The sequence below is a fragment of the Silurus aristotelis genome, assembly GCF_946808225.1.
Source record: "Silurus aristotelis genome assembly, chromosome: 7".
NCBI lineage: Eukaryota > Metazoa > Chordata > Actinopteri > Siluriformes > Siluridae > Silurus > Silurus aristotelis.
The window spans coordinates 28,065,093-28,077,894 of record NC_139580.1 but is presented as its reverse complement, the minus strand read 5'-3'; the positions used below and the strand labels follow the sequence as shown (position 1 = coordinate 28,077,894).

Below are 12,802 nucleotides of genomic sequence, written 5' to 3'. Positions count from 1 at the left end.
GGAGTGATTTGTGATAGAAGAGTGTCTGCAAGAGTGAAAGGGAAAGTTTATAAGACTGTGGTGAGACCTGAGATGTTGTATGTATTAGAGACAGTGGTGGAGCTGGAGGTAGCAGAGGTGAAGATGTTGAGGTTTTCGTTGGGAGTGATGAGGATGGACAGGATTAGAAACAAGTTTATTAGAGGGACAACACATGTAGGATGTTTTGGAGACAAGGTGAGGGAGGTGAGATTGAGATGGTTTGGGCATGTGCAGAGGAGAGACGTGGGGTATATCGGTAAGAGAATGCTGAGGATGGAGCCACCAGGAAGGAGGAAAAGAGGAAGGCCAAAGAGGAGGTTTATGGATGTGGTGAAGGAAGACATGCAGGTAGTTGGGTTGAAAGAGGCAGATGTAGAGGACAGGGGGGTCTGGAGACAGATGATCTGCTGTGGTGACCCCTAATGGGAGCAGCCGAAAGAAGATGGGAATTAATTAAAAATTTAGGAAGATGTATATAACCTGTACCATATACAAATAAATATGAAGATTTTGTTTGGTAATAAGATGACATGCATGCAAACTAATATTCATTCATTCATTCATTCATTCATTTTCTCCCGCTTATCCGTAATTCGGGTCATGGGGGCAGCAGTCTAAGCGGCCCCACGTCAATCTGACGTCACGGACCTTGATATTTCCCTCGTAAGGGACCCCCGGAGCATAGAGGGTTAAGGGCCTTGCTCAAGGGCCCAAGAGTGGCAGCTTGGCGATACCGGGGCTTAAACCCCCAGACCTTCCGAACTTGCAAACTAATACAGATTTTAAAAACAACATTTTTGATTCTTGTTAGTATAATTTTGTTGCACAGTAGCTTACACACAGCACAGGGCAGTTTTAAACAAATGTATTCAATATTTATGTAATTTATTTGGCTACTAACCAAGATGGACATTATTTGACAATATTGTGTGTGCAGGATTAAAAAAATTGTGTGTGGTATGTGAGGAAAACAAAGTGCATGTAGGGGGCGTGACCTCAGTAACCCTGCAGTAAGTTTGCTGTGGGCATGTGATTGATGAATGTGCATTAAATCTGGTTGTTTTATCCAAAACTATGCTGCAAGATTATTTGTTCAATACATTTAAGTTCCCTGTTATAGGCTCACCTGCAATTTTGTAATTCCCAGTTTATTCCCACTAATTCCTATGAAAACTCGGAATTCCCAGAATTTCGCAATCCTACCCATCAGCCACTGCACCTCGCCACATCATGTTACTGTTTGCGCACTTGGAGACTGGGAATTAGCACATATGTTTACATATATGCCATTTGGCAGACACCCTTATCCAGAGGGTTAATGGCCTTGCTCAGTGGTAGTTTGGTAGTGCTGGGATTTAAACATATGACCATCCGATTCAAGGTCCAGTACCTTAACCTCTGAGCGATCACCCCTTTACTTGGTATCGAGCCTCACCTTTGAACCGTACAATATTTTCATGTACGGTGCAACAGAAGGGTTACCAAGACAAATCCTTGCTACTGACATCATCGTTGTTCCGCCATGTACGCAACTCGACTTTGTAGCTTTCTCCACCATTCTACTCGACTGAGGACATCATTACTACGCCAAGACTGCACCTCTTTATGTCACTATGTACTGTAAATGTTTGTTCTCCCATCTTACCTTTAGTCAAATTTGCACTCGTATCTAGCCACACCTTTCTTAGCACTTATTGGCTGTAGGTTGTCAGTCTTGGTCGTCATTGTTAAGGTTTTTTCCTTCATCCATGGTATTTGCATTTTAAATTTTTAAGTGTGTCGCTGCACCATTACGTCACACCAACACCAAGACAGCACAAGAAAGAAGTCAGTTTCTAGGTTTTTTTTATTTTTTGAATATTACATATTATTGAAACACCTTCGATGATACAAAAAAACCCCATTTGACACAGTAAATACGCAAATCACGTACGTTTGATCCACAGGAAGCAGAGCCGGCTGGACTGCTCCCCGTGGGTTTGGATGGCACTCAGGTAGAACAATTGAAGAGATGAAAGCTCTAGCTGTGGGTTCGAAGTTTCATCTGTGGAAGGGATTCTTCTGGATTTTTAACTTTCTGGATCATGAACTTTCAGCACTTTCAGCAATAAATATGCAAAAAAGAGAGTCATTGAGGTATTCAGGGGAAAAAATCAGTATGGAACCCCTCCACAGATGAAGCCAGACTCCTCTTTAAAATACCTGAGGGAACATCAAGGCACAGAGCTAAAGCCCTTCCAGCATGACACTGCCATTAGACACTGAATACACAAATACACAAACGTGCAACACATGGGTGTCTACAGCCTGATTTACAGTGAGCAATAAGAATCAGTGTTAACCTGCAATTGTTGCAGGTGGACTGGACCCTGCCCCACCATACACCAAGGCATTATAGGGCATAAAATAGTGTCCAAAAAATGAGAAGGAAGAGCAGGAGATTATCTTCAGCCATATGTAATACAGCCATACCCATGCTTCAGTTATGTACCATCAGGAACTGACAAATGAGTAGCATAAAAAAAAAAAAAAAAAAACACTTCAGGTTTTTTTTGTTTTGTTCATTCATAAAAATTGCTAAGCAGAACACGAAATAATAGAAATACATTGTTTTCCCCTCACAAAATTTACAAAGCAAGCTCAGAAAGATCGAAGGAAAGAAAGTTAGTCAACTAACAAATAGAACTAAAATACATACAACTATCAGTGAACACTTGAGATGATCTCAGCCAGATATCTTCACCCAGAAGAAATAAATGAAGTGTACCGTATAGCAAGATTATTTACAAAGAATATACAACTGTCAAAAAAGACCATGATCCAAAACATGCACAAAATATACCATTTCATTTGAAATATCTGTCTATGTCTAGGTAGATCAACAAACGATCTATAAATACTGTCCACTTTGGCCGGATAGGAACAATAACAAAAAATATATAGATAATAATAATAATTCAGCACAAAAGAGAGTCACATCAGCAGTGTTTGGTTTGTCTAATGGTCTCTGCACCCAATGAGGACACGACTTCACTCGGACACGACTAACAAACCGGTACGGCGTGACGATAACAGCCACAGCGGAACCTTTCCAGTTTAGTTTTTTTGCTAAACTTTATAAAACCGGATATATTAATACTCAAGTTAGTATATATCAAATGTTTTGGAGGACATGAGGGTTCGGTGTAAAGACGCGCCCAATTCACAGAATCGCACTACCAAATATACGAGGTGGTATCAAAAAGTTGCAAGACTAGTTCGACTAGATAGCTGCACGCAGTCATAGGGAGCACCGACCTTCAGAAGTCAGTGTGTGTACATTGGGAGTTATGTGACTGGTGCTATTCTGACCACGTCTGCTATGCTGACCACGTGCGCACCCTGTCTCGGAGCCCTCTTCACACGTGAAACAACATGATCTCACCCTTGTTTTGCCCCTTGCCCAGAAGATGAACATCCGGCTCAAAGGTTACTGCTTTGACACCGTTGCGGAGATCCAGTGCGATTCTCTTTGCTGTTCAAGGGGACTATTTTGAAGGTGTGTAAACGTAGATAAATAAAGTACTTTTTTTGTAGGTAGTCGTGAAACCTTTTGATACCACCTCGTACCACCAATTCAGGACCCAATGCGTTTTAATGAGTGTTTACTCTTACTGGGTGTATCAGTATTAAACAGGTGCTTGGTAGTGTTCATAATGCGGCTGATGACGATGACCATGAAGCCCATTCTGGTTTTGAGCTCTTTGATTCACCCAAAGCCATAAAAGGTCAGAGCCAGCTGTCCTATTTTCGTGTCGCGCTCGTCTTATACGATGGATTTGGAGTTGGAATAAAACCGGATTTTTCGGATTCACACTCAGCGCTCAGGGATGAGATCCCCAAGGCTCACGCTTACGGTTAGAGTAGATCAAATCATTGCATAGAGGTCACCGCCGAGGGTTTTTTGTTTCGTACGCTAAAGAGGGTAAAATTGAGACATGCGACCCTGCCGCGTTCATCAACGGATAACGTTGTAGTAGCAAAACTGTGTTTTTCCGAATTCTTTCAGAGAGTAGAAAATGATCAAATGGAAGATTTGAAAAAGATTTGAAAAAAACACTAATTAATGCTATATAAAGGAAACAAATAAAATGCACTTTTTTTTTTCTAAAGAAAGAAACCCAAGACTAAAACACTAAAATGCTCTCTGGTGTGTACAATCATCAATTGGTGCCAGTGTTTGTTATTGTCGTTTTTTTGTTTTGCGCCCATCTGTGAACATACATAAAAATCGTAAAAACGCGAAAAAAATCAAGTGCTTTTTTATCCATCACAAGAACGACCTCCTGAAGCACCATTCATCTGCAGTGTCCAAAAGCAGCCGGTTTAGACCCTTTCCTCTTTCTCTTTTCTTTCCCTCCCCGAAGATGTACACTGACACAATGAGGATGAGGATGAAGATGCGGGATGATGAGAGAATGTAAAAGACCGAGAGGGTGAAAGAGGTCATGTTGACTGAATGTTGTAACTCTGTAATGCAGAGAGGGAGGGCGTCTCCTGCAACGTGTCTCGCACTGTATATCGTATGACATAATAACCCTCAGTCTGCGATTTTTGCAGAGTTTAGTGGCCACCTCCAGTTCCAGGAGGATTGTGGATCCAGTCGAGCATGATAAGAGACAAGCTGCCAATCATGAAGATGATGCCCACTATCAGGAAAATGAAAGCCTGGGGGACACAAAGCAATGTTTAGCTATATGTGCTATCCATGACCATTGAACTCATTGTATATAAAAGCCTTTACCATGTACTGTTTATTAATATTAATATTATTTGTTTTATATGATCCATTATTCTGTCATTGCTTATTAATATCCATCATATATCATATTCTTATCGCCCTGTACACATGTAAATATTTGACACTGATCCCAATGCACTAACTGTATTTTGCGCAAAGTTGAATCTAATCTAAACCATACTAAAAGTTTAAAATTAAATACAGAGCTACATTATATAAACCCAAACATATTTCACATATGTGCATCCAATTCTATATGGCGTCTGCATTTGCTCTTATAATAAGCTGCAATCTTCTGGGAAGATGTTCCACTAGATTTGGTGGAGATTTGTGGAGATTCATTCAACCACAAGGGTGTTAGTAAAAATCAGGTACTAATGAAGGGGAGGTCTGAAGAGCTCTATAGCAGAAGATCTTCCATATATTCCAAAAGCATATCTAAAGCTGACCTTGGAACAGGTTTGGTTCTCCTGGTTCGAGTGAAGGGAAAATGTAATGCCACCACTTCCTATACAATCCAATACAATTGTGTGCCTCCAATTTTAAACAGTTTGTAGAGGAACCACATAAGGCTGGAAAAGTCTGAATACTTTTGGCCACACAATCGTAGAGGCGAAATCCTACGATAAACAAACTCTATACATTATTGCATCAATGCAAACTTACTGATATCTTCTGAGTGGATCTGAACGGTATACTCTTTACGAGTCGCAGGTAGAAGGCAGCAGGTAGGATGAAGATCAGCATGGTGGCAGCAGATGAGCCTGTAGCAGGAGGAAAACGGAAAAGTGGCGTGTTTTATTTCCAGTTTTATAATACAGTCCATTTTTACACACACATACTTATCAAATGAGTTAAAACACCAGGTATCAGATCAGCCTTTTTGTTTTTTTAATTGCTTCTGCAATACTTTCTACATATCCGCCATGTTTCGAAAATTTCACCCCTGTGATGCACGTCTATGGCGTAATCAGGGACCAACCTAAACAAAATGGCTGCGTCCTGCTTGAGGTCAGGTTTGTGTAAGAAATTTTCTGCAGCAAAGCCAGTGCACAAGATGGCTATGTGCTTCTTTTTGAACATCCCATTTCACACTTTGCCCTCATTTGCTGTTATAATAAGCTCCATTCTTCTGGGAAGATGTTCGATTAGATTTTGTGTAGATTTGCACTAATTCAGACAAATGTGTTAGTAAAGTCAGGTGAGGAGGCCTGGGGTGCAGTCACAATAAAGTTGGAGCTCTAAAACAGGAGATCTTTCGCATCTTCCCACCCATGCAAAACATATCTTCATAGATCTCCTGCTTTAATTAAAGAGAAAATGTCATGCCAAGAACCACATATAGGTGAAAAAAGCTGGTGTTCCAATACTTTTGGCCACACAATGTACCAAAACACCCAGATGATGTGTGGTAAATCTCAAGATACTTGAAACAATATGTACAATCTAAACTTAAATAAGAATAGCAGCGCCTGGATGACCAAGTCCAGCTTGTGCATTAACAGCTGTGTATCATGCTAGTTAGCTGCCAATATTAGTATCACACACACACATAAAGCTACAGACGATTAACTTCAGACACACCAAACATCACTTACCTATAAAGCCGAAAATATCTCTGATCGTTGGAACAAAGATGACGAGAAGGTTGTTGAAAAACAAGATGGCCGCGGCAATGAGGATGTGTCGGATCCAGCTGAACTCTCGCCCAGCAAACAGCAGCGTAGTGATAGAAGAGCGAATCTAAAAACACATACAGACAAAATGTGAACATTTCAGCTCGTTACAGGAGCGAGTCAATGACCTTAGAAACAGTTCACTGTTAAAAAAAATAAAAAATTAAATTATTTGGCGTCACGGGAGTTAAAGATTTATCCCGTTATGAAGACAGGATATTGTGGGTCTTGTGGTAAATTGAAAAGAAATTAAAAGCAGGCATTGAAGGAAATCTGACCATTTTCATTGCGATCAAACGTAAAGCGTGAGAATGTTGAAGTAATCCGTACGATGCGCTTTTTATTACATTTTTCATTTTGAAAAAGAATCCTATGCAATGAACAACAAGCCGTTCCATGAAAGCAGCCGTCTACCGTGTGAAGTGTAAACCACCCAACAGCTTTCTAGATGATTTCTAGAACTTTCCGAACCAGCACTGTATGTTTTCGATTTCAATTTCACCAAAATAAGAAGTTGGGAAAACAAGATGGATGAGGCTATTTCGCCACGGCTTTCCCAGCTTTCACCTTGCTAGTGTTTTTTTTTTTGTGTTTGTTTTTTTTTACTAAACTTGCTAACTTTGTTTAGAAAACAGGGTGCGTTTCAAGCGAAGTCGAGTGGCTGTAATGTCATTTCCATACGCCATTTACACCTGGTACAAGTGACAGGAAGCCTCCAGGTCCACGCTGAATCCATACCCAAGTCCCATGATATTACAGTATAGTCATAATATTCAGAAGATGACACCATTTTGTTTTCAAAATAAGTTTATAAAGAACCGGTGGTCAATCGAGTATGAAATTTTATTCACACATCACTAGATTTAAGTTCAATTGAAACGCACTGTGTCCCAAAGCTAGCAGCAGGTAGCTAACAGACTGTAGCATAGAAGCTAAGTTGCAGGATCAGCAGCTCCACACACACACACACACACACACACACACACACACACACAAGCCTGGGAAAGCAAATGCACTGGGGGAAGGTTCACCACACACACACACACACACACACACACACACACACACACACACACACACACACACACACACACACACACACACACACACACACACGCACAGTGCAGAAGTAGTGAAATGTCCTCAGAGTGTTGCATCAGCCAGCTCAGGAGGAGTGTCATAGCTTCTGATGTGTGCCGTCAGTTTATTGTCCACGACAGACTGTTTGAATGACATTATATTTCAGTGACACGCTGATCTGAACAAAAACAAAGCATTTAGTGACCTCAAACATTAAAAAAGCGAGGGGTGTATTTAAAATAAACAAAACACCAACAGCCTTCAGATATACTTTACTTCAGATACCAATGAAAGCTTTTGTTTGCTAATTGTCTCCACAAATTAAAGCTTCATAAAGCGGTGACTCAGTCGACCAAATATGAAGAATGGAAACCTTTAGACTGCCATTGTGTAGTTTTTTTACCACAGTATGGCAAGTTTGGCAAGAACTACGAGTAACCGCGTTGAAGATGCAGAAAGGCGTGTAAACGAGGATGAACTAGTATGGAAAAATAAACAAAACAACAGGGAACAAACTAATGAATATGCAAGCTGTTATAAAATATAAAGGTCTTACAGGTCGTATATATTCTACATAACAACACAATGAGGGGTTTCTTTATCAGGGTAGGTTTCAGAGTATAAAAACAAACCAGAAAAATACTTTTACAATAAATACATTAATTTACAATAAGAACAAAAAAAATTGTAATAGCCAAATATAAAAAAAAACCTAAACAAAACAAACAACCCCCACCATAATCTATTGAATTACTCATTTTAAAAGTCTCTCGTTTCTCTTCCTCCGTCTCACAGCTCGATGTCTAGCCGCTATTTTTAGCAGCCTGATGCCAGCACTTTGCTCTTTTGCATCAGATTTGTTCAGTAAAGGACTCGTTGGCACCTGGTTGTGACATTTCGTTTTCTCGAGCGCCCGGGACTGAAAAATTCGCCGTCCACTGGCGTATACCAAAGAGCTTTCAGATACATGTGTGATCTTCATCCAGTCTTTCTATCTCTCTTTTACTCTCTGTAATGCCAGTTACCCAGGAGGTAAAACATGTGGCAGTGTGCCACTGCAATATATCATGGAACACCAGTGTGAACATATTCGGCTTTATTGTTTCATTCTTAAATAAAAATAAAAAAACACAAAACAAGCAACTATTCTGGACTACGATTTGTAGAATCAGCGGCTGCATTGTTGGAATTAGTGGCATTAATCCTGTGCTAAAGCCGGTTTCATTGCTTCACTGCTCAGCTGGGAGGTTAATCCATCTGCTGCATCGGGAAGGCTGACATTTCAAAATTCCAAAGGCAGATTATACTGTATATTCAGTATCGCTAAAATGACCGTCATCTGTCAGCGATGTTCTGAATCGAATCCAAAAAACGAGCCAGTGGCTGTTCGTTTCGAGTTCTTACTAATACAGTCCAGTTATATCGCGTCCAGTGCTGCGATTACAATCTCCTTTAAAGGTTTTTTGACGTGAATAAGCTCTTTGCGATATCATTAAATAAATGGAACTTCAGCTATGCATCGTTTTCGCCTGACGTTTATTTATTTTCCGGCTTTTTTAAACATCGTGGCAATGATTGAAATCATCGCCTATTAATTTTCCTGGAAATGCGGCTTCCAAATTTATCTACTTTGGAGAGTTTTCAAAAAAGCTAATTATTTATTGACTGAGTGTGGACGGAAGGCGACAAGAGAGAAAAATATGCGTTTTCAAACTAAAACATATCAGTGTGGACATGGCCAAACATATCAATTCAAAATAAGTAAAATATTACTAGTCTGCAGTCGAGTGTTGAATCATAGAATCAGAGTTTTTTACACTGATGGAGGAAAACAGGCCCAGTAGGTAAACACATGTGCCGTCGGTGTTCATGAGAAACAGTTTATCATCCTTCTTTATCACCGTTACCAAGCCAAGGACTCTGCAGCCTGGAGACACAGCAAATGTAATCTCTTTTTGTCTCTCGCTGACCTTTCAGCAATGCAAAGGACACCGATTGCCAAGAAACGCACAATGTGCCTCGTTTATATCCAGCCCTTAATATCGAAATGGCCTCTTTTACCCTCTTCTTAAAAAAAAAAAAAAAAAAAAGGTTACAAAGTCGTTTCGAGGCAAAAGCACGCAAGCTGAATGATAATACCAGCGAGTGGAGCTGGGGGATGCGCCTCGCTTCTGCATCAGTGTAAACATTCAGACGATAAAGAGAATAAATTCTTCAGGCAATGTTTTTACACGAGTAGAGAGAAATCTGAAGGGGGTTCATGGTCACTTGTCCTATGCTCAACGATAAGTGCAAGAACATCTCGATAAATCCTCGATTTAATCAGTCGACCTCAAGGTTTTAATTTCTAAAAAAACAAACTAACAAAAAATAAAAATCACATTATAGAGATTTCTCCAATTTCTTTTTTCAGCAAGTTTAAGAAGACAAACTGTGAACCTGAGAATACAGTGTACAGATTAATTGTTGATCTAATGTGCTTGTAGCACTCCAAGTGGCAGCCGAGTGCTATTGCATTATCTGATGCTCAGCAAGGTCACACACACACACCGATCGCCTCATGGCTACAGTGGAATATTCCACTCGCTCTCACTCCCCCCTCCCACTTTCCACGAAGCCACACTGATCGAGCCAAAGAACCGAGCGACTCGAGAAACACAAAAACGTTGACAATTATTGGGTTCTACATTCACACCAGTGCTTGCTGAAATCCTCCTCGTTTCCAAAATGAGTTTTGGTGCTGTAGGGCTACATCTGCTGCTCTAAACACCAAACAATGTTATACTCAGTATGATTTCAGTTCTATTCCCTCATGCCGGACCGTCGTATAAAAGCATTTCCCTGCATGTCTTACTCTGTATGTATGTGACAAATAAAATTTGATTGGATTTGATCTATTTACACGTCATACACAATGGTGTCCTGGGACAAACTGGGGTCCCATAAGGAATGTAATACTGCCTCCTTTTGTACAAAGACTCTGACCAGGATAAAGCTACCCCGCTGCTCACCCCCACCAAACACACACACAATAGCACCATCTAGTGGGCATTTGCATTTTTTTTTTACATGGCAAAGAGACTTTTAAATGTTGAAATCTAAGCACCACCTAATCAACCTGTTAGGCCCTTGAGCAATGCCCTTAACAGCTTAACTGCAGGTGTAAATTGTACGTTGCTCTGGATAAAGGCGTTTGCAGAATGGCATAAAGAAGGGAAAAGAAAATCCATGAAAAAAAAAATAACAGAGCTGATTGCACAAGTGCACCCCCTAGTGGACATTAAATGTAACTAATCATTACTTGATAAATCATTTTTTTTTAAACATTTATTTAAACATCTGATGTAATTTGGATTGTTATTCTTATGATCTTATTTAATGTGGAAAGAAAGCTCATTACATTATGTTAATGGAATTTGGTGGATTAATTAGATCTAGAATCTAATCTCTAATTTAGAATAGATTAGATCTATTCATTACTAGAGCCTCAAAGCACTTTTGTACGTTGCTCTGGACAAAGGCATCTACTAAATGCTGCAAATGCAAATTAATAATAAAAATCTATGTTTTTGTGTGTGTGAGTGTAAGAATGTGTGTGGGATTATCTAAGAAAACCCAACAGGGCCCCCTAGTGCTGACAGATCTCGCCCTCTCGAGAAGCAGAAACGTCGACTATGTATAACACGAGTACAGACACACGTCTGGTGTAAAAGGGCACACACATGGCCGATCCGACACGTCCGACTGCTGCTGTTCTGTGGCCTCATGGGGGAACAGTGTGTGCTTTTAGGCAGCACAGCAGTCACAATATGCGTGACACTCATCTCACGTGAACGAGCACTTTCTAATATTTTAATATACTCATTTAATCTGCAGTTATACAACAGCAAATATACAGAAATTTTGATAGTTTCAATTTCTTACATAACCCACTAATTTGTTTTTTTTTCCACCGACGTCAAGTTTTAAATTTTACTACCAATAGAACCAGATTAGGATAAATATTATTTCTGGTTGTAAATATTAAATGAAGACAACTACACTATACAAGCAAAAGTATTAGGACACCTGAGATTTCCACTCATATGCAAAGTTGTAAGCATTGAGTTGTACAGGACGTCTTTGTCTAGTTCACCCCAACTAGGAGACCCAAATCCAAAAGGTACCTCCATAAAGATCTGCTTTCCACAAGTTGGATACTGTGAAAGAACCCCAAGCCCTTTTACCTCACCTACATCAGTTCCTGACTTGTAGCTGAATGGATCTCCACAAAAATCTAGAGGAACATCTTCCCAGAAAAGTGGAGCTTGTTATAATGGCAAATTGAGACCCAATGTCACGTGCGGGATGTTCAAAAAACACATACTTTAATATTTGATGGTCGGATGTCCAAAAACTTTTAAGCATACAACGCATATTTACGAGAATGTTTTTCTGCTGCTGCTGCTCAGAAACGTCGAGGTAACGAGGAGGCCGAAAGGTCGCGAGTTCAAATCGCAGCACCACCAAGCTGCCACTCATGGGCCCTTCGAGCAAGGCCCTTAACCCTCAACTGCTCAAGTTTAAGTCGCTCTGAATAATTGCGTCTGCCAAATGGCATTAAATGATCAAAACAAGAAGAAACGTCTACGATCATTTCATTGTTGAATGTAACGACGTGCGATTTGACGTTATCGAGTATAAAGCGAAACACACCTACCGCGGGCACTGCATGATTCAGTCAAATATGCATTTAATATGATCATAAAATTCAAGATATGAGGCAAGAAAATGTGTACGTTGAAATAATTCCATATTGTTAATCAATTATCACACAAAACGTGTCTGATTTCATCACGTGCTCATTAACGAGCGTTTTAAATCGAGTCATACACAAAAATTACACAAATTAGATAAAAACAGAGGACAATCCCAGCAGCTATTAATCAGACAATGCTGTATCAAGGGCTTTTCTTTTTTATAAAATCATTGACCCATGTGACTGTAAATAGTGTGTGTGTGTGTGTGTGTGTGTGTGTGTGTGTATACACAAACGTTGCTTGGGTACTCACTGGGAAGAGGACGATTGGAACGGTGAGCGTTACAGCCGTGAGCACGGCGACGCGCACGCACAGAAGCATCGTGTCAAACTTATAAACCTTGGTGAAGGTGTGCAGCAACTCTGCCTCCACGTTACCTGTGTGTGTGTGTGTGTGTGTGTGTGTGTGTGTGTGTGTGTGTGTGAGAGAGAAGAGAGTGGAGAAAA

The 12,802-nt window shown here is 40.2% G+C and overlaps 1 protein-coding gene across 5 annotated transcripts in view; it reads right to left on the bottom strand.

Annotated features, from left to right (window-relative positions):
* Positions 1 to 1,849: 1,849 nt before the first annotated feature.
* slc38a4 (solute carrier family 38 member 4) overlaps positions 1,850 to 12,802 on the bottom strand; it is a 33,110-nt gene continuing 22,157 nt past the window's right edge. For all 5 annotated transcript variants that reach the window (XM_083546354.1, XM_083546350.1, XM_083546351.1 and 2 more), the window contains 4 exons: positions 12,609 to 12,733; positions 6,400 to 6,544; positions 5,468 to 5,565; positions 1,850 to 4,728 (listed from right to left, as the gene is read on the bottom strand). In XM_083546354.1, the coding sequence (XP_083402480.1) occupies positions 4,624 to 4,728; positions 5,468 to 5,565; positions 6,400 to 6,544; positions 12,609 to 12,733 (473 nt within the window). In that variant the 3' untranslated portion in view covers positions 1,850 to 4,623. The remainder of the gene's footprint in view (positions 4,729 to 5,467; positions 5,566 to 6,399; positions 6,545 to 12,608; positions 12,734 to 12,802) is intronic.